Source organism: Vigna radiata, chromosome 5, assembly GCF_000741045.1.
Source record: "Vigna radiata var. radiata cultivar VC1973A chromosome 5, Vradiata_ver6, whole genome shotgun sequence".
NCBI lineage: Eukaryota > Viridiplantae > Streptophyta > Magnoliopsida > Fabales > Fabaceae > Vigna > Vigna radiata.
Window position 1 is genome coordinate 9942326 of NC_028355.1, and position 23535 is coordinate 9965860.

Here is a 23535-nt window from a genome sequence, read left to right on the forward strand (position 1 = left end):
GAGTGAGGGTGTATCATGGCACATGTGGGGTTGGAGAAGTTATATAGAATGAGGTGAGCTAAAAGTTTTAACAACCATTTCGTGTGGTTAACAAAATGTAGCAACTTGAGAGGGACAGATTAATTACCTTGGTTATTTTCGTCTAATTTATAGGTGCAAATTAATGCACAGACAAAGGTTGAGCTATAGCAGGTAGAAAACCAAATTGACTCCAGCAGCTAGAGTGAGACAAAAAAGGGATGATTATTAAGGACTTTAATGGAGTTGGTTGGTGGAACAGGTGCTTGAAGTTTCCAAACTGAAATATAATCCCTACCTATAACTATAACCAATTAAAACATCTTTCTTTCCATTTCTCACATTAATCCATTAATTGTTCTCTTCTAAGATTTAAGAGCACTCATTAATTCTCACTTTAATAATAAAACCCAATCGGAGTTTTTCAATTTATTTTTTGAATCTTATTTTATTTTTTTTCACAATATGGTACATTTCAATTTTTGTTTTAAAAGTTGTTTTTTATTCCTACAAAGTCGAGTGTGTACCTTGTAAAGATTTTCAATAACTTTTTAAACACTTCTAATTTTGAATCTCTAGAGTACTTATCCTCCAAAGTCTTTGTTCTCTCTAAGACAAGAAGAGGTTATGTTTGTAGAAGACACTTGACACTTAAATTAGCTTATTGTGTCAGCAAGTACTAAATGTGGTAATTAATGAAATGTAATTAACATACCTCATAAGATGTATTATTTATACTTACTATTTATGGGCTTTTACTTGGATGGGCTTGGGCTCAATGACCCAAATACTTGTTGGCTTCTAAATTATCGTAGTTAACCATGGGCCNTAGTGATAAATTGTCTTGTGTAATGTTGTATTGGCCGAATAGGGATGGGTCGAGTACATATAGACTTAGTATGAAAGTATACAGGAAAACACTAGAGGGAGAGGGATGAATAATGTTTCTAAAACCTTTTACAAGTAGCATTTAATAGTGTCAACACCCAATTTCGTCCGGGAAGATAAATAATTAAAATTAAAGAATAAGAGAATAATAATCAATGGTGGGTAAAGAAAAAAGGAAGAAGAAAATAATAAAATAATCTTCCTTAAAGTTAGACACATCACTTTAGAATATTTTTGAAATATTAGTTTAATATGGTAATAACTTGAATCAATTTTCTACCAATAATTATAATCAATGTCTTGAATATTATTTTATTTATTTTTCTTGCAATCAAGACCATTTCTTTTCCTATTTTGTCAATTGTCAATTTATTCTCAATTAAGTCAAGATTGTTATAATATTACAATGTGTGTATAAATACGCACTCTATGAAAGAAAAGAGGAAGGATGGAAAAAATAGGGAGAGACATGCAAAAATAATGAGACGAAAAAGAGAGAGAGAAACATGCAGAAATAATAGAAAGAGAGAGAAAAAAAGTATAGAGAAAAATAAGTTATCACACATAAGGGTTATGTCAACAACAATCACTAAGGAAGCACTAGAGGAGTTTCAGAAGCTAAACACCAGGGGAGTTCCAGAAGTTAAAAAGGTATGTTACCTCTACACCCTTATTTTTCTCTTTTTATTATACTTTGAAGTTTTCTTCCAAAGATATTACTTTTTTACTACACATAAATAATGTTTTTTTTAATTAATAATTTTTTTGATATAAGTAAGCATCGGCCTATGGCCGGTTTCTTTCTTTTTCCCACCATTCTTAAAATATAAAAAATACAAAATATTTAAAACCAAAAAAAGGTTAATTATGTTAAACTAAACCTTTTTTTACAAGAAATACGTGATACCTGATTCTCCATCATATATGTAGGAGCAAGGTCATTCCTTGTCGGGTTCACTTTTCAAAAATCTCAAACAATCCATAATAATTTTTTAAACAAACTCACAAATATTTTTCTAGATAAAGAACTACGCGATCCTTGATTGTCCATTATAAATGGATATACGTAGGAGCGAGGTCAATCCTTGTCGGGTTCATAAAACAAAAAATATTTATTTGTTTCCTAATAATTTATTTTATTTTTGCTTTTGGGGAAAATTAAATATTTTGGAAAACCACGTTAATTTTATACATTTAATTAAAGATATTGCCTTTGGACAGGCGCAGTAGGGTGCTAACACCAACCGATTCTAGAACCTAAAACTTAATTTTCGTAGACGGAGTCTTATTTTATGGTTTTCCATAGTTTTTTCCGTAATAAATTATGGTGGCGACACCCAAAATATTTTCTTAATCCCATTTGTTTTTCGGTTCGCCGTCTCGTCGCGATCCTGGTTGCGACAGATGGCGACTCCACTAGGGATGCTAGAAAATCGTGCCTTGTTAATTAAATGTATAAATTGATGTGGTTTTTCTTTATTTTATTTTATTTTACCTTTATATATATATATATATATATATATATATATATATATATATATGATTGTCATTATTTATTTTTGTAATTTATTTATATTCTTTTATTATTATTATTATTATTATTGTGCATATCATGAGTGGGATCCTATACCCGTGTCTGAGAGTAACATAGAATTAAAGGGGTTGTGTAGCGGTGTCACGTCTGGACTATTTCCAGTGTTTGTTCTCTTCACATGCAATTTCACACCTAGTTGCGTTTCAATTGTTGTGGTGGCCTTGATTTTACGTTTAAGAAGTCTTTCATGTGAGATTGCATATATAATGCCTAGACCTTAAGACATTGGACCTACCTTAAAAGCATAAAACATGTTGTCTTTTTAATCTTTATTTGGCATAGGCATCTTCATGAATCACATGCATTAGCAACATTTTTATCATTTTTCCTTCATTCTCTTTATACATAACAATAAATGTGTCATGTTTTTATTTAAATAAAAAACAAAAACAAAAATGTCATGCTTTAACGAATAAATGGATAAGGCAAAATAAACATTTTTTAATTAAATGAATTGAGAAAACTTTATTTTTTTTAAGTATTTATGACATGAAATCGAAAAAATAATTTCCTTCTTTATCATTTTCCATAATTCATTTTATTCATAAAGAAAATCAATTTACAAGGAAGACTATCTTAAAGTCATCACAAGCAATCATTTTAGCAAAAGAATAAAAAATAATTGAAAATGAATAAAAACCAAAAAGACCAAGGGCAACTCATCTAAGTTAAGATTTTCGAAAATAAGGCGATCATAATTTAATGTGTAAACATGTTTCTTCATAAAAAAAAAAAAATATCATTCTTCGTACGCTATTTTGAATCTTAAAAAAAAATCTTTCAACTTCCCTTGAACAAGTCAGCTTGACATGATGTAAGAAAGAAATGTTTTTGAAAAAAAATCATAACACAAAAGAAAAGTGAAAATGAAAAACTTAATATTTGATGATTTTCATTCATTGTAACAAGAACATTTTTTAAGTCCATTGGGTCCGGTTAAGAGTTTTCTTCAAATTCAATATCTTGAAGAAAAAAATAAACAAATGCGATAAGAGGAAAATAAATAAAAAAGTATTTCTCAAAAAGTTTTATCATTTTCATTTCTCCAAAAAAAACATAGAAAGGGAAGTCAATACATTTTGAGTAAATTATTATCATACATTTTTTTATCATTTTTTTAAATAACTGATAGTATTTTCTATTGAGATATGTGTGTGTGCATTGCTTGAAAATACTCATCCTCCACCCTTTCCCCAAAAGAAAAAGAGTTTGGCTCTAACAAACATTAATATTACCCATAAACTAGAGCATATTGGTATTGCTAAAGCTATTCTCGCTTGTGCCATTTGGAAACTCCCTAACTAGCCAAAAGCATGCAAAAGAAAATCAAACCAATTGGGACAATCCTTTTTCAATATATCCTTTCCATATCAGTCCTTATCTTGAACAAAACCCATGCCTAAAAATTGAGGCAACTTTGACATTCATGGATCCATATCTCATTTTACCAAAACGCCAACATCTTTTAGGTTTGTTGTATCGCATATTGATATTCACATATGACACGCCAACATGGTCATCCCAGTGTCCTTTAATTTATCGTTTTTAACTTTCCTATGAATTCAAGCATGCACATACCAATGTTTCAAAAGAAAATACCAAGCACTATTTTGAGTATCAAACTTCAAAACTTTTGACATCCATGAATTTGATGATTTCAAAGAAAACAAATTACCTCCTAAAAAATAAGGTAATAAAAATATCAATCAAAGGTACGAAAAAAAAACAAAAAGACCTAGTTGCATAGTATCGCATCATGGACAAATTATCTACACTAATAACTATCATGTATATCTTCATCAATAACATACTTTATGAATGGTTATCAAACCTCTTTCATTAAGTTTCCTCTTTCAAGTTAGCTAGGTTTTTCTACACTGGTCTTCTACCAAGCAATGGTCGAAACCAGGATTTTCGTTATAGATCCATACATTCATGCATTCAGCATCATGCATGCATCATCATAGGGGTCCAAAGAAGAAAGCATAACCAACGTCCAAAAGGAAATCAGTTCATGAAAAAAATACATCAGTGACAAAATGCAGAATTTTCAAAAATAAAAGGGGTGAACAAGGGTATCACATAACTCCCGCCCATACATTGGTACATCAACAAAATTCAAGGAGGAATGTTCAGAGCTATAAGAAGTTAAATTAAAGGAACATATGTTTCAAGCTTGTCAAAGCCCAGTTCTCATCCTAGCACTAAACCCAGTTTTCATCTTGGCATCCAAGCCCAATTTTCAACCTGGGAACAAAGAATTAAAAAAAAAAGTATTAAGAGGTTTGTGCGTCTGTCCATCAAATATTATGAGGTTCATGCACCTCTCCATCAAATTTTACGAGGTTTTTGCGCCTCTCCATCCAGTATTATGAGGTTCGTGCACCTCTTCATCAAATTTTATGAGGTTTGTGCGCCTCTCCATCAAATTTTACGAGGTTCGTGCGCCTCTCCATCAAATTTTACGAGGTTCGTGCGCCTCTATTAAATTTTACGAGGTTCGTGCTCCTCTCCATCAAGTATTACGAGGTTCGTATGCCTTTCCACTAAATATTATGAGGTTCATGCGCCTCTCCAGCAAGTATTATGATGTTCGTACGCCTCTCATCAAATATTACGAGGTTTGTACGCCTCTCCATCAAATATTACGAGGTTCGTATGCCTCTCCACCAAATATTATGAGGTTTGTGCGCCTCTCCATCAAGTATTACGAGGTTCGTGCGCCTCTCGATCAAATTTTACGAGGTTTGTGTGCCTCTCCATCAAATATTATGAGGTTCATGCGCCTCTCCACCAAATTTTATGAGGTTCGGGCACCTCTTCATCAAGTATTATGAGGTTCGTGCGCCTCTCCATCAAATTTTACGAGGTTCGTGTGCCTCTCCAACAAATTTTACGAGGTTCGTGCGTCTCTCCATCAAATTTTATGAGGTTCGTGCGCCTCTCCATCAAGTTTTACGAGGTTCGTGCACTTCTCCATCAAGTTTTACGAGGTTCGTGCGCCTCTCCATCAAGTTTTACGANGCGCCTCTCCATCAAGTTTTACGAGGTTCGTGCACTTCTCCATCAAGTTTTACGAGGTTCGTGCGCCTCTCCATCAAGTTTTACGAGGTTCGTGCGCCTCTCCATCAAATTTTACGAGGTTCATGCTTCTGTCCATCAAGTATTATGAGGTTCGTGCGCCTCTCCGTCAAATTTTATGAGGTTTGTGCTCCTCTCCATCAAGTATTTCGAGGTTCGTGCGTCTCTCCACCAAATATTACGAGGTTCTTGCACTTCTCAAAAAGAAAAAAAAAAAAGAGGGGGTTTCAATTCATGAGGTTCATACACCTCTCCAACGTAGTTCATACGGTATGACATACCCTCCACAGGTGTCACGGCTCTTTAGTAAAATCCACAAGGTTGTTACATTCTCTACCAGGTACGCCATAAAAAAAAATTGTATGAAAAAATATGGAAGACACACTGAGGTTTTTACTTACCTAAACAATGTGAGCTAAAAGTTTTAACAACCATTTCTTTTGGTTAACAAAATGTACCAACTTGAGGGGGACAAATTAATTACCTTGGTTATTTTCGTCTAATTTATAGGTGCAAATTAATGCATGGACAAAGGTTGAGCTATAGTAGGTAGAAAACCAAATTGACTCTAGCAGCTAGAGTGAGACAAAAAAGGGATGATTATTAAGGACCTTAATAGAGTTGGTTGGTGGAATAGGTGCTTGAAGCTTCCAAACTGAAATATAATCCCTACCTATAACTATAACCAATTAGAACATCTTTCTTTCCATTTCTCACATTAATCCATTAATTGTTCTCTTCTAAGATTCAAGAGCATTGATTAATTTTCACTTTAATAATAAAACCCAATAGGAGTTTTTCAATTTATTTTTTGAATCTTATTTTATTTTTTTCACAATATAGTACATTTCAATTTTTTTTTTAAAGTTGTTTTTTAATCCTACAAAGTCGAGTGTCTATTTTGTAAAGATTTCCAAAGACTTTTTAAACGCTTCCGATCTTCAATCTCTAGAGTACTTATATCCTCCAGAGTCCTTGTTCTCTCTAAGATGAGAAGAGGTTGTGCCCGCAGAAGACACTTCGACACTTAAATTAGCTTATCGCGTCAGCAAGTACTAAATGTGGTAATTAATGAAATGTAATTAACATACCTCGTAAGATGTATTATTTATACTTACTATTTATGGGCTTTTACTTGGATGGGCTTGGGCTCAATGACCCAAATACTTGTTGGCTTCTAAATTATCGTAGTTAACCATGGGCCGTAGTGATAAATTGTCTTGTGTAATGTTGTATTGGCCGAATAGGGATGGGTCGAGTACATATAGACTTAGTATGAAAGTATACAGGAAAACACTAGAGGGAGAGGGATGAATAATGTTTCTAAAACCTTTTACAAGTAGCATTTAATAGTGTCAACACCCAATTTCGTCCGGGAAGGTAAATAATTAAAATTTAAAAATAAGAGAATAATAATCAATGGTAGGTAAAGAAAAAGAGAAGAAGAAAATAATAAAATAATCTTCCTTAATGTTAGACACGTCACTTTAAAATATTTTTGAAATATTAGTTTAATATGGTAATAATTTGAATCAATTTTCTGCCAATAATTATAATCAATGTCTTGAATATTATTTTATTTATTTTTCTTGCAATGAAGACCATTTATTTCCCTATTTTGTCAATTGTCAATTAATTCTCAATTAAGTCAAGATTGTCATAATATTACAATGTGTGTATATAAATACGCACTCTGTGAAAGAAATAAGGGAGGACGGAAAAAGTAGGGAGAGACATGCAAAAATAATGAGACGAAAGAGAGAGAGAGAAACATGCAAAAATAATAGAAAGTGAGAAAAAAAGTATAGAGAAAAATAAGTTCTCACACATAAGGGTTCACTCAACAACAATCACGAAGGAAGCATTGGAGGAGTTCCAGAAGCTAAGCACCAGGGGAGTCCCAGAAGCTAAAAAGGTATGTTATCTCTACATCCTTAATTTTATACATTTAATTAAAGGTATTGCCTTTGGGCAGGCGCAGTAGGGTGATAACACCTTCCTTACGCGTAATTGATTCTCGAACCTAAAACTTAATTTTTGTAGACCAAGTCTTATTTTATGGTTTTCCATAGTTTTTTCCGTAATAAATTATGGTGGAAACTCCCAAAATATTTTATTAAACCCGTTTGTTTGTAGGTTCGTCGTCCCGTCGCGATCCCGGTTTTGACAAATAGGTTTTGAAAAGATTAATAAACAAGAGATATATTAAGACGATGATGTTTCCAAAATGCTTGATCAACCCATGAGGTTTTTTATCTTAAGTAGAAGAGCATTAGATAATATAAGTTCAGGAAGTTCTTTTTTTCTTTTCTTCTCTTCTCATTTGATAATGAGCATTAAGTATTTTGAGCTCAACGATGAACTTCATTATAGATATTCAATAACAACTCTTTGTTCTTCTCTTTTCTTTTCTATTTCTCTTTTCTTCTATGTTTATCTTTTCTTCTCTTCTTTTCTTTACTTTTTTGCTTCTACTCTTCCCTTCATTATGAAAGCTTCAAATGGTGTGGGCAAGGAGATGAAGTAGAAGGCTAGCTGTCATGATAGTTTTTTCTTCATATTTTTTTCTTGCTTGAGTTTTCTTTCATCATTTTTCTTCGGTTGAAGAGCATCAAATGATATAGGAATTAAGATAAAGTAGAGCTGATGATTGATAATATTTCTTGACCATAATTTCTCTATTCTTTTTGGTTTTCACCTCTTTTGTCATATACTCCTACAACTTTCTCTTATGTCCTTTAGTTAACCTTCTATATATATAGGCTATCTTGTGAGATGATCATTGGACATTGAGTTGATTTCAAGAGAGTAGGTAGCCTTTAACTGGGAAGTCAAACTTTGGTCTACTTTGTAGGGGTCAGAGCTTTTTCATAACCTTAAGCAAAACTATAGTTTCATTCAAGAGAAACATTCCCAGAATGTTCTTCTTCTCGCACAACATTTTTATCTTGGGTGTAGTGATTCTGATCATATCTTTCTGCTTTATTCATCTACACAAATATCAAGAAACAAAGTATACAAGCTTCGAAGTATTGTAACATACATGCATTAAATGTTTTGAACGTTGATAAGCTTTAGATTGTATTGCATGTTCAAGACATTTTATCATTTTTCATGTCATTCTTAAATGCATCGTTTGTTAAAACATACAACATGTATAATTAGATGGTATAAACATAAGGTGCTTCTTTAAAGCTTATAGTGTTTAATGGTCATTCATTAGACGATGTATTCTTTAAAAAGCTTTGCTTGATATAACACAATATTTGAATAAAAACTTATTTTAGCTTAGTGTTGTAGAAGAGACAGACTTTCATTTTCATGAGATGCTAGCTTGTTTTGATACTCTTGTTAGAGGTTTTCTATTGTTTAACGCTAGTTGAGTAATATTTCACTTGATAAGATGTTTATCTTTTATCCTGCTTTATTCTTAGACATTCTAGACGCTTATATATGTTTTTCAATATCATTTTGCATCTTTCATTAGATGACTCATTTCATAAGACTTTTGTTAATAAAACGTTGTTTAAGTCATAAAGAAATGCTTTTCTTAGTAAGACGCTTTTTGTGACAAGTTATCCTCTTAGACATTCAAAATTTGTTTATTACATGTATCATCTATTAGATGATTTATTTGAACAACATTTTCTTTCTTTAGGCGTTTGTCTCTATAAGCAATATTTTGTTAAGTGTTACTTGATAAGCTTCAAAACGTGTGTTTTTGGACATTCTTATTTTGTCTCAATAATGTTGATGTCGCGCTCGACTCAAATTAATGTTGCAAATTAAATTCAGTATATTAGGGAATGACTCCTAGGTCGTCTCTCAATGACCAATTTTTGGTTCTGTCAAAGGATCAAACACGAAGGAGGGGTTGTGAGAAGATTTAAGAATTAAAGACATGAATTAAAGACGAATTAAAAACAAATTAAGGACAGGTTGGCCACTAGTCCAATTGCAATGCTCCTAATCCTTGATTAGCAATAATTATCTGCTCATCTCACCCCTAACCCAACACGAATTAACCAACTAACCGAAGACTAAAACGATTTTCATAAAAGTGAATTAAGCAAACACAATGCATACATTTAATCAATTTTGCGCCACCACAAATTAAGCAATTGCAACTCTAACCAACTAAACGAATATTAAATACAAATTAGATCACTAAGCATGAACTAAATTGCAATCATATAACAGATTTAATATAATCCAAGGTAGAAGAATAGAATCACTATGACATTGCAGTAATCTCAAGGAAATGTTGCAATCTCCCTAGTGTCCAAACCAAACAAATTCAAGCTTGCATTAAATAGATAAATTAGAACACAAAACGAAGCATTTCATTCATTGATCAACAAGGTCTAGAAAGGAAAACGAAACTTAAAAGAGAAGTAAAGCAACAATAAAACGAAGCACTAGCACTAGAAAATGAAACTACAATCAAAATACAAACACGACAGAGGCAAACACAAGTAAGTTAGAACGAAAATTAAACTGCAAAACTAAAATGAGGCAAGAACAGTAAATGTGAAATTGGAATCAAAACAAAATTGGAATGCGAAAATTGAAAAAAAAAAAACCAAAAAACCTAGAAGAAGCTCTGTTTCACTTTTCAGCCATATGGAATGGAATAGAATGTTCAGAAGTTGTGGCTGCATGGGTTCAAAACTATAAGCAGCCAGTGAACTCCCACAATTGGGCTTTTTCCTAATTCTCCAAAAATGGGCCCAAAGTGTTAAGTCTGACCCAATATACAAAGGAAATGAAATTAAAATATACAATGTTGATGTGGACAATAGAAAATGACGAGGCAGCCCTCTTGAAGTCCCAATTATAATTCCAAAATTTGCTTTGAAATAATAATGGGAATAATTAAGCTTAGATGATTAAAATTATTTAAAATATGAATTATTGTTTAAATTAAGCACAAATAGCAAAATTGAGAGAATGAACAATTAAGTACAATTCGCTAATTAAATTCGGTGCGGAAAGCTAAGTGAATAAGACAGAATAATGATTCATCACTCAACAATCTTCTTTTTTATGTTTATCAAATACACATGCTAAAAACAATATGCTTAATGATGATTTTGACAATGTTTAGACATTGTTAATCAAACTATGGAAAGGTTTTCCTATCTAACTAAACAATATGCATTTTAGGTGTAGCCCGCCTTACTCCTTGCTTCCCTTAAATTGTTTGACCTATCATTATTTATCATACTATCCTAATGTATTCTTCCTCCTAAACAATTTCCTCTCATCTGGTATATTCTTTTGTATTCTTTCTTATAGCCTATAATTATTATCAGATTTTAGCATCCTAAATTTCTCTCCCTTGTTTGATAAAGATAAAAAACGATGCAAAGTATGTGATAGGTGTAAATAACTCAGCAGACTAGTACAATCAACCTATAATAGAGTTAACTAAGTATGATATGAATGATATATAACTGCCATAAGTCATAATCATTTGAATATATGTAATAAATCCAACTATGAGACCAAACATTGAAGTAAGTATGATTCAAAACCTTAAAGCATGTGAGAAAAGTCAATGGATATGAATCTTACTAAAGAATAATTTATTAGAGTAAATAAAACTATATTAGAGTAAATGACAAGAAGCATAATGCACAAACTCTATTAAACTCTTTAACTTCTAGTATGTCATTCTTCTTGGAGATGACAGAACTTCCTAAGCAACATCATTTAGTGCTCACATGACGACGGATGAGGTGACTTTGGTCGTGTGATTAGGTTAGGTGGTTGATTAGGTTTGAGAATTTTTTGGCCAAGGGCATTATTTAGGGTGTTGATGAGGGTTTGGAATTTTGCTTGTTCTTCCTTGTTTGCTTGGAACATTAAGGCAATTGTAGCTTATTAGCGTGTATTGCAGTAGAATCAACCCCAAAGGCTTAGCACTCCATGGAATATAGAAATAACATGAAAATAGAAAAAGAGATGATAGAGAACATGAGAGAAGACAGGAGGATGAAATTTGAACCCCCCCCCCAAGGGTTCTTAAGCTCCCTTAATGTTTTTCCCTAAGTCTCTTTATATAGAAATTGGATTGGGCTTTGTTTTGGACTTTTCTATTGTTGTATTCTTCTTTATGATAATGTAATCTCATCTAATTATCTTCTAAATAATCCAATATCTTCAAGATATATTTGATTGTTGTGTAGATCTAAAAATATTTGAGAAGATATTTGCTAGATTAAAAAAGATTTTGCAAATATTATCCTTTGATTTTTATTGATATAGTTAAATAAGGTAATTATTTAAAAATATCAAATAAAATATCTTAAGATATTTTTTTTCCCAAATTATCTTTTATCATAAACATTTATCAATTTATCACAGCTTTTTTTTGTAGAAAAAATAGAGAAAACCGCAAGATCTATTTTTTTTTTCTGTTCCCTCTTTTTTGCTTAGCCAAATTTCTTCACTTTTTCATACTATGCTAGGATTGACTTCTTCTGATCTTGATTATTTTCTATTCTTAGATTTATCCTTAAGGTGTCATGAAACTTTAACCAATTTATTTTCACACCTCAATGAGCTCAACTTAGTTGCAGTTGCATTAACACATCAAAATATCCAAAGAACATTTATGCAACTACAATCTTATTTTTAACATGTTTTTGTATCTCATGCTAAATAAACTCAATTATAACAAATCATAATTAAAATATTCTATTAAAGTGCAAAAACCAATTAAAAACCCAATATTAAAGGCTAAATGAGGGCATAAATATTAAAGTACCCCCACACTTATCCTTTTGCACTCTTGGGTAAAACTTAGTAATTTCAAAATTTTATTTTGGATCAATATTCATATCAACATTAAACCAAAGGAAAAGAACTTCACTAAAAGTTAATCAACTTTCTAAATCAAGTTGTTAGGAATTATGCAAACAAGAAAACTTTATTTTAAACACGAGTTAATCTTTTGAATTTACTAGGAAATAAAGTATGAAAAAGATCACTCAGGCTAAGATGTATACTCACCCACCAAGGCTCTCTTAAGTGTTTAGGCTTTTATTTTCGCTCAAAATACTCATGAATGTAAACACTACCATAACTTAGCAAGATTCTAATATTCACATACTTTTGGAAAACATGCATTCAAAGATTATGAGGATTTTTCAAAGGTTGTAATGTGGCAAAGGCAAAGGTAGGAAAAAATTGGATATAGAGTGTTAAAAAGTTTGGAAAGAAAGAATTAACGAGCAAAGATTTGGAATACAAATATATTATTTTCTTTGTTCACTTTTTGAGAAAACAATTATCCTTCTTTTTCTACACTTTGTTTCCCACTTTTGCTTTTTCTTATATTTTTTTCCATGAAATTTTTTTCTTCCTTTCGTCATTTTTATTATTTTGTGGGTGAAGAACTCACCCACATACTTTATTCATCATTCATTCCTAACAAATCCATTAGCTCCTTCTTTCATCCTAAGATAAGGGATAATATGGTCTTTTTCTTTTCAAGGTTTTGCAATGGGCTAAAAACAAGAAAAAGAGGTTTAAGGCTCAAGGGGGCTATTGATGGATTAATATTAAGGTAGATTGATTTGACCAAGTAATTAAAAACAAGAAATGTCTCAATCATATCAAATCATGCGTATCTATCTAAGTTGCAAAACAAAAGAATTAAGCTAAATATTATAGTATAAACAAAACATGAGCAAGTTACTCAAGAAAAATAGGAATGGCACATGGTGGTCCATTTATCACAATTAGCCTCAAAACTCACAAGCCTAAAAACTCTTTCATGAAAGATTCAACCAAGTAATTCTCAAATTAACTAAATTATTAATTTATAATTATGAATCAATTAGGCTAGCTTTTAATGAATTCAACAATTCGTTCAACATAAAACATGACTACTACTTCAAGATTATGATAGTTTCAGTTACTAAATCAAATCCTAAAATCTAGTGTCAATATGTTTTATTGAAAATAAGAAAATATTTTTGGGTGAAATTCTTATGAAACATTAAGTAAAGGTTTCACCAAGTAGAAAGTTAATACTTTCATAATTTTCTAAAAAATGAATCACAATTTTTTATGAAAATAAAAAAATTGAAAAACAAAAAAAAAAATCCTAATTATTATTCGTCTTTCCCGTGTTTATTTCAAAAATTGTCTTTGATGAACTTATTTTGGTAGGAAATAGAAAATTTTTTAGACTTTTGGCTCAATCTGACCATATGTCAAAATTTATTCTCTTTAATTTAAAAAAGTACAAGTCACCTTGTACAATTTTATTAAATTGTAAATTTTTATTTTTAATAAAAACAAATATATTTGTGAAACATTTGACTTCAACTAAATTTCAACATCATCAGGTACATTAGGATGGTAAATATGATCATCAATAATATTCACAATCTAATCTTGTGAGAAAAAGTCTATACCCGAAGTAGTTGACTTTCTTGCTTCATCATTAACAAGTTCAACAATACCTTTAATAAAATTTGTATGTCCATCAATAGAGATATCAGCGTAATTTAATTCTATAGTTGACTTTTTATTTGATCTTCGCATCTTCGTGTTATTCACATCAACCATAATTATTTTGTAACTTCTTATCCATGTCTTCTCTCATTTTCTAGAATTCAATATTCTAACTCGATCTTCTTAACTTTGTCATTTTATTAGTTGACTTAAATCATGAGACATTTATTTTGCTCTACTAGCCAACTTTAGAAGTTCATCTTTTAATTTGTGATGAAGTGCTCTAAACTCTATAATACCAGCTTAGAGAATTATTTATTCATCCAATAGTCCCTTTCTATAAGTTTGAATTTTTTTTAAAAAAATGTATATCCACATATATTGACAAAAATATAAACTAAAACAAAATTAACTTAAAAAAATTGAAATTACTTTCTTAAAAATAAAATATTTAATAAAATCACTCATAAATACCATTTAAAGACCTAATTTAGAGTAATTTCATAATTATGTTAAGTTCCAATAAAATTCATCCAATAAATAAAAAAAATTAAAAAAATAAAGGATTATAGATATTTAATCATCCTAACAAATAAGGGATAGAAAAATTCTAATCAATTTAGGATAATTGACCATTAGTGACATTAATTTTTAATCTGTTCATTTATTTGTTAATTAATTAATTAGTTAGGTTAGTAGAGTTGGTGTAAAAGCAAACCAAAGAGAAGAAAACACCAAATTTTGCCCACGAAAAACCAGTATTGACGTGTCTATTCACTTTGGATGGCACATATTACTCTCTCTTTTTTATTCATTTTTACTATTATTTCTTTTTTTTTATCAACATTTTTCCCTTTTGAATTATAAATACGCTTTCATTTCTCAAAAATTGCTGCACTAATACTTTCTTATTCTGAAATAATAGAATAACTACCGAAGTCATATTAACACATTTATTATATAAAACCCACATATTAAATATGTTGACTTAAAAAAATGTCCAAGACTCTAAAATGAATGAACAAGAAAAGAAAGGGTGAAAGAGTACTTTGGTATTATTCAACCAAATCCTGAAGAGAAGAAGAGTAAAAGATAGGTTTAAACCTCTTTTTGGTCCCTAAGTTATGAGCAGATGTTCAGTTTAGTCCCCGCTTTTAAAAATGTAAACTTTTGGTTATTAAGTTATAAAAAATGTATCAAATGAGTTCTTTTTTATGTTCATAGTCAAAGTACAAAGAGCAATCTAAAGTGCTATTATTAAGAAACAAATCAGACCAATCTAAAGATGTAGCAGTTGTTAAGAAACAACCAAAAACAGTATTTCAAGTCAAAAAATGACTCATTTGATACATTTTTTATAACTTAGGGACCAAAGATTTACATTTTTTAAAACGGGTACTAAACTAAACATCCGCTTATAACTTAGGGACCAAAAAGAGGTTTAAACCTAAAAGATAGAAGAGAGAAGAGGTGTGAGGGGGAAAAGGAGGATTCATTCCCCTTTCCTTTGGACACTCATCTACCATTTCATTTTCTTATCACTTTCCAACTTCATTAGGTTAAATATGCTTTTATCTCTTAACTTTCGGTAAAAGTTGGAATTAATTCCTTTTCAAAACTTTAGTCTAATTTAGTTCCCCAACTTTAGAAATATATGAATTTAGTAATTTTAACTCAATTTTGTTAGGTTTATTTGATGTTTCAAGCACGTTTCATGATAGCATTTGGATTGTTTCAACTAGTTGACACATTTTTGCTTCATTGTTAACTGAGAAAAGCGTTTGAAACATTAAATAAAATTAACAAAATTTAGATAAAAGAACTAAATTCATACATTTATAAAATTGGGAAACTAAATTAGGCCAAAGTTTTGAAGGGAGACTAATTCAAATTTTCACTCACTTAAGGGACCAAAAACATATTTAACCCTTATTTTATTCACACATCACCTTTTTCAAATAACTTCAAAAGAATCTCTAAATTTTTTTACACAACAATGAGATGCATGCAACAGAGAAAACATGCTTCTCTTCTTGCCATTAGTATTTACATGCCATCTGGTAACTATTATTGTCCCAATATTAAGAGTATTAGGGTCATCATGGACTGACTGCTTTCATTGCTATTATGGACTGACTGCTTTCATTCTCATGAGATAGTTTTTCTTTTATATTCTATCTGTATTCTATGCAGAATTGTTCATGCAGGTACATTTTAATTATGTATTTAAATGTAACATAAGGTATATTATTTGAAATTTTTCTGTGATCTAAAAATAATAATATTTGGATTAAATATTAATAAAATTATTAAAATGATTATAATAAATAATTATAATAAATAATTATAATAATAACATTATTAAAACAGTAAAATTATATATATATATATATATATATATATATATATATAACTAGAAAAAATAATTTATAATAAAGTTATTTTAACTATTTTATAAATATATTATTTTGTAAACTTTTAAAAACTATTGTATCTATTAAATCATTGGTAAATTTTTCATTCATTTCTTTTACTCCATTTTTTTCTTTTAATTCACTATTTATTAATTTGTAGAAACTATTTAGTTTGTATTACTATGCCTTCTACAAACCAATTAAAATATATATTCTTTTCATTCATTCTAATCCTAAATTGTTATAATTGTTATTATATGACAAAGGTAATTGTTCATAAATTTACAAAAATGAATATAATGCATACTCATGAACAGCATATATCACTTTCATTTCTATTTTTTTTATTTTTAAAATTGTAATTCATGTGTAATACTACTATATTATCATAATCAAGCTATTCAATGGATAGAGGTATCAATATTTTTATAAAATTAATATTTAACAATCAGGACGAATAATCATTTTTCACCTATTAAAGGCTGGTTCTTTTACCGATACTACTTATTTTGAAATTCATCGTCAATCAATTGTCTTCTCATTGTAAACCTAAAACCAATCAATTGTCTTCTCAAGTTGTAAACCTAAAGCCAGTGAGTACTCTAAACCCAGAAAAAAAAAATTAATCAACCTTGCTCGACCCATTCACCCAATCATTTTCTAGTAAATGCATAGGTCAAATTTATAACAGCGCAGTTAGAACTACAAATTAAGGATATGAACTCAATTTTCCTGTTTGCCCCACTTACAAATAAATGTTAATTCCAACCAGAATGCAAATAGTGAAAATAAGAATAAGAGGCTTAAATATAAGCATGAAAATCATCTCAATTTCAAGGATCTACAATCTTTTTTTTTTGTTTTAACAAATAAAAGAAAGAACAATGTTCTAAATTAGGAGGTAATAATGTTTACAGGCAGGCGAAAAAACAAACTATTCAATATGAGAAATAGAGGTAACATCAGTAATACAGAGGTACGGGTTAAATCTATGGTACAAAATACAAACCTAATTTAGAGCATCTATAATGGAAAAGGTCACAACTCAAACCAAATATCTACCTTAACTTATCCGCAGTGACTGACCGGAGAATTATGAAGATAAAGTCTAGCTATTAGATGCCCACGTGCCTCTAATTTCTGCACAGGTCAAATATTATTTGCCCAACCAAAATCACGCATCATCCTCATCACCGTCATCATCTTTATCTGCATCATCATCATTCTCAGCTTCTTCTTCATCTTCCTCATCAGACATGTTATTAATTACGTCCGTAATTATATCCTTCACCTCTGCTTTTCTGTGCATTAAATCCATACCAAAGTGGGTACCTATAAACATTTCGTTACAAATTAGCTTAGTTTAACATATCATTCCCTTAATATTTAGGAGGACTTCTGTCAAGAAAAAGGACATACCAAGTTGCCTGAGTATATCGGACAAAGTTGCCTGCATCAAGTATAAAATAGTATAAATAAGAACAAGTATTTATAAGGTGTGTTTGGGTGTGTTTGTTTTAAAAGTTCTTTCAAAAAACATTTTATAAAATAACTTTCAAAAATTAATTTTCCAAAAACAAAAGTGAGAAGTGAAAGTCCTAGAAGAAACTTGATAGAAAAATGAAACTTGTGTAGTTTTCTGACTAAGAAAAAAGAAATATTAGTTCTGTAAACAACTTTCGATAACTACTCTTATCAACAAGCTTTCAATTTTATGCTTTAAAAAAGGTTTTGAATATAGGAAACAGACACTGAAACTCCCAAAATTTGAACTATACATGAATTTCAGAAGAAGTATTACTTACAGTATTGAAATCTACTTCCTTCAAAATATCAACAACTACAGCATGCATGTCCGTCTTAGTAGGTTCAGTCTTGGCCTTCTTATTACTTTTACTTTTCCCTACCGTTGACATCAGAAATCAATGGATGAACAGGATTAAAATTAAGAAGAAACAATACTTAATATTAAAATCTAAGTTTAAAAAATTAAGTTTGTATAACTTGTTTAAATGTAATAACATAATATAATAGGGAAAATTTATCATGCAGTTTGACAGGATCACTAAAGTAAAATCAATCGTAAAAAATTAACTTCTGAGGAACCAGCATACTGATATCATATGGCTCGGAAGTAGTACAGAAGATATTAACCATATGCGAAGAGAGAACATAGTCAATTCACCTTGATCCTTAAGCAAAGTCTTTGAAGATTTGTCAGTTTGTTTTTTGCTTGAGGCCTTCCCCTTAGCATCCTGCTTTTCACTTACAGTTTTCGGTTTCTTGGATGCAGGTTGCTTTGGCTTGGAAATGGAGGCAGAAGCACTGTCATGCTCAGCAACAGTTTTCTTTGATGTTTTTTTTGGAGTCTTTTCAATGTTCTTGGCATCTTTCACAGAGGTCTTCTTGACAGTTGAGGTTTTATCTACAGTTTTACCAACTGAACTCTCTTTAACAGCTTTATTGGAAGCACGCTTGCGAGACTTTGGTTTCTCTTCCTCTTCCTCTGATTTACTTTCCTCTTCATCACTTTCATTGTTTGGTGCAGGAACATCTTCATCTTCCTGAGAATCATCTTTTGCATCTGAAATTTCAGCTTTATCATCTTCATCCTCATCAGAAGACTCCTTTTGCTTTTTCCCAGATTGGGAAGTTTGTTTTTGCTTCTAGAGTAAGATAAAATATACAAATGTGATTAAAATCAACAACATATGAAGCATATCATTTGCTTCACTCATGAAGTACGAAGCAAATTTGGAACCCAAATCATCCACGGGAAATAAAAGATAAAATTTAAAACAAAACATACGAAGCCAACAAAGTAACTAATAATCCACACTTTAGTCTACTCAAGGATAGAATATAAATATCCAGATGAAAATATAAAAAACAGCATCTTCGCATTCACAGTTGACAGAATACAGAAAATGAATAGTACAAAAATTGGCATCAAAGCCAGGAGATCAATTCAGCAAAAAATAGAAAGCAGCTTGAACTGAAGAACATTTATTTTTTAAAAACTATAATAGGAAAAATCAGCATTTAATAACAGTTTCACCTTTCAGTTTTGAACTAGATAAAAACTCCACCTCCACAAGTGTGTATATTGCAGTTACTGAACCACAAAGCATAATGACACAGCAACCCATTAAGTTCGTAATTTTAAATTAACTCATAAAAAACTTATGTACTTCAGATATGGAAAAACGTCATTATAGATAATAAAGTCAACAATGAGATTTAATATTAATGAATATCTGGTCGTTACCCCTTAAAAAAAAGCTTGCATATGTCAACCAAAATGGTGAAACCCCAGTAATAGGCAAGTATGGATCAATTGCCTAACAGGTATAATAGTTTCAATCTTTAATGGCCTCAACAATATATATATATATATTTGACATCTACTACATGATAGCCTCCACAATCGCATATATAATAGTCAAATGCCAACATTAGCATAGGATGAGACAAAAGTGAAAACGTCAAATTAAAAGTCAAACTCTAGAACTATTGTTTTAATAACTACCAACCACAATCAAGAAGATATTAAACCATCAACAAAAATGCCACTTGAAAAAAATTATGACTTATATAACAAGCTAGAATGCTTTAATTATATAGTAATAACCAAATACCTTAGAAGGTATCTCTATAGATGCTTCCCCTGGAGACTTGTTAGGGGTTAACTTTCTGGATCTCTTTTTACCTTTCTGTTAACATAGAAGCAAATTTAAGAAAGTGAGTCACATTATAATAATATAAAATTCTAAACCAAATAAAAACAACATATTACACCAGGTTAGGATTCATTGAGCCTATAATACAAGGCAGCCATGGATATCTACTTCATTGGAAGTAAAGTAATTATTTTCATTGATCCATCCCTTGAATTAAAATTTTTGTCACAACCAAAAATGTTCAAAAATATAAGGATTGTATTCCAATAAGCATTTAATCACAGTGCTGTTTACAGGTGTTACTAATAATTATTTTTTGTTAATTTTAGGAAACTTAACGAGAAAACAATTTCAAACTAAAATGAACAACCTGTGTGAGAGATGCTTTCAGTTTCAATATAGTTCAGCTGCTGAAATCATAGTACAACAATGCAAAACATAATTTGCATAAGGGTTAATTGGCTAAAACAATCTATAAAGAACAAACCTGCTCTATATCAGCAAGTAGAATGTCAGTTGTAGCATGTGGGGACTCCAAAAATTCCAACAACTTTGCAGACAGCTCCTCCTAAAAGTAATCCCATTTAATAATTTAATTTTAAAAAGTACCCAGATTCTCTTCTAAAATGGAAATACACTATAACAATACTTACCTTTTTTGCATTGGCCTTGTTTATCTGAATATTAAGAACATCACAGAAGTACAACAACTTTTCTTTGACAAATTTATCAATCCTCTCCTTTATTTTGGCCCTCTGTTTGTCCTGCCAAGAATTATAAAGCTGTGATCTTTAAATTATGGGGTCCATTACAGTCTCAGACATTCTCATGCTTTGTGACAAGATAACATTAACAGAAACACCAGTAACAAACTCTTGTGAACCCTATTGTGAAGAAAATGTTATACATAACCCTTTAAATAATACAATTCCCTCTCACTATTTAACAAGTTTAATACGAACTTCACGACATAGTAAAAAGTTAATTAGAAAGTGTTTGGAAGGGTGTTATTAAGACTCCTCTTCATCATGATAGAACAGAGGACAGAGATACTACAATAACTAACCAACAATACCTCATTTTCAGTCCACACATAACCAGAAAACTGGCCTATGTTTCTCTTTAAATTGTGTGCCTGCAAAACAGTAAGCAATAGCAATAATATTAAAGGGTTTGCACATCCTTAAGTGATAAAAACAACACAAACGATATAAGGTAGATCACCTTTGTTTTCTTCCCAAACAGTAAAGTATGAAGCATATGCAGATTGTCATCAGGTTTTCTCTTTGACAACTTAAACGCCACTGAAACAGTTCATAAATAACAGGATTGGGTAATACTGATGTAGAAAACAGACAATGACAGGCAAACAATCGAATTTCAAACTCTGCATACAATGATAATATTCTAAGCAATCCGATACCAGACCAATATTGCAAGACAAATAATAAAGAAAAAGCATGACATTGGGTTTCAACAACCAAGAAAATGTCAAACCAATGGAGTGAATTTACTAGTAACAGCAAAAATTCTGACACATCCCTTCAAACACTTAAAATTTGCAAGTACAGGTCAAGAACAACTAAAATACACTTCATAGAAAGTGAAGGAACCACAAAACCAATAACAAAGCTTTGAAGACCTCATTGGGGAAATTATTCATTTGGATGCTATTCTATCTGGCCACAATCAAGACTGGCTTCAGCAATTAAAACAGAAATCACTAAATGTAAAACCAGTGTAAAAAATACAACTCACATGAAATCAATACATTCATATTTTCAAGTCAGACCTACCTAAAGTCAACAAAAGCAGCATTTCTCTGCCGCTAAGAAACACCACACTGAGGGACAAAGAATCTAAAAATACCCTATGGCTATTCATAAATAAAAAGAATCATACTAATGGTAGTTAAACACAACAGAGCATAAAAGACACAGTGAAAAGGGAAAGAACAGCAATGCAAATACCATTAAAAGTAATAATATATGACATCTCATTAAAACGCAATTGCTGAAGCTACAGACCTTTTCCCAAGAAACCTCGATACATTCACAATTACTTGATCCATGAGTCATGAGGAAGTAAAATTGAAAACAATCGGGTTAAAACCATTCAAGAGGGCATGCCACAACAAGAAGGAGCAAACAACAAAGCAGTAAAGAAGAAGAACAATACACACCGTTCGGGATATCCTTGAGCTGCGTGCCACGTCCCTGAAACCCAAAGAGATCAAAACACGAACACTTCATTCCAGTCCTCACGAGCCCAAAAAAACGAATAAATCATATGAACAGTTAAATAAACAAAATGAAAACATACCTTTTCAATTGTGAAACCCTTACTAGCAGAGGACCTTCCAGACTTCGCCGGCGAAGGCACAGAGAAGCGCTCCACCGTTTTTCTCTCCCTCGTAGGTCTCTCACTCGTCGGCGTAACGGGATCCTTCTTCTCCGACGTAGCATCCTTCTTACTCTTCTTTGACTTACTTGGAGTCTCTTTGCTACGTCCCTTAGCCTTGACCGTCTCTTCTTTCTCTTGGGCTTCGTCATCCTCTTCTTCTTCCTCATCTTCTTCATCCTCGTCGATCTCCTCTTTCTTCTGAGGTGGCTCTTCCTCTTCTACTCCGGGATAGTCAGTTCTGGCCTTGTCCTCGACATTTGCGTCCTCGGATTTGGCAGCGTCCTCGGAAGCATCTTTGTCGGGAATTGCAGGGTTGGGTTGGGGTTTGGCGAGGTCGTCATCGTCATGGAGGGGAGGCTGGTTGTCTTCTAGGGTTTCGGTGGCCATGTTGGGAGAAGGGGGACCAGAAGGAGAAGAGAATTGGGAACCCTAGGTGGAAGAGAAACCCTAGAATTAGAACGGAATAGAATCCTTTTGATTGGGATTGGAATTAGAAGAGAGAGGGCGCGCTGGAGGGTGAAAGTATAAGCCTTTGGTGGTTTTCAAAATTTGATGCCAAATTTGTGAGCGGGTCTCTCCACTCTCTCCCTCTCACTTACACTCACTCTTCCCTCTTCTCCTTTTCATTTCTCCCGGGCAAAACCACTTATTAAAGTTATATTATTATTATTATTAACTTAAATAAAACATAAATAAATTAATATTAACAAAAAAAAAAAGGTCATAATTTTTATACTACTAGAAAATCATTATTTTATTATTATTATTATTATTAGTGAATTATTGTTGAATCTGAGGGCTATTGTACTATGGCCTAATGTAATGATTCTTTGTTTGGAACTCTTTCCATTTAAGGAGATACTTGAATGGCCTGGCTGGCACTCATGAGTAATAATGCGGGCCTTTAGACATGAATGGGTCCATGTATTATGGGTCTGGAATTTAATGACACAATCCTTTGGACCAACATATCGGACCCAAAAAGACC

At 31.4% G+C, this 23535-nt stretch overlaps 1 protein-coding gene across 1 annotated transcript; it reads right to left on the reverse strand.

Moving 5' to 3' along the window:
- Positions 1–17274: 17274 nt before the first annotated feature.
- On the reverse strand, positions 17275–23183 carry LOC106762614 (DNA ligase 1-like). Its single transcript, XM_014646616.2, has 11 exons — positions 22467–23183; positions 22327–22360; positions 21369–21448; positions 21220–21279; positions 20798–20908; positions 20632–20712; positions 20103–20177; positions 18650–19130; positions 18270–18367; positions 17884–17914; positions 17275–17796 (listed from the first exon to the last, which is right to left on the reverse strand). The coding sequence occupies exons 1-11, from the start codon at positions 22932–22934 to the stop codon at positions 17639–17641; spliced, it is 1677 nt and encodes a 558-aa protein (XP_014502102.1). The 5' UTR covers positions 22935–23183; the 3' UTR covers positions 17275–17638.
- Positions 23184–23535: the final 352 nt, after the last annotated feature.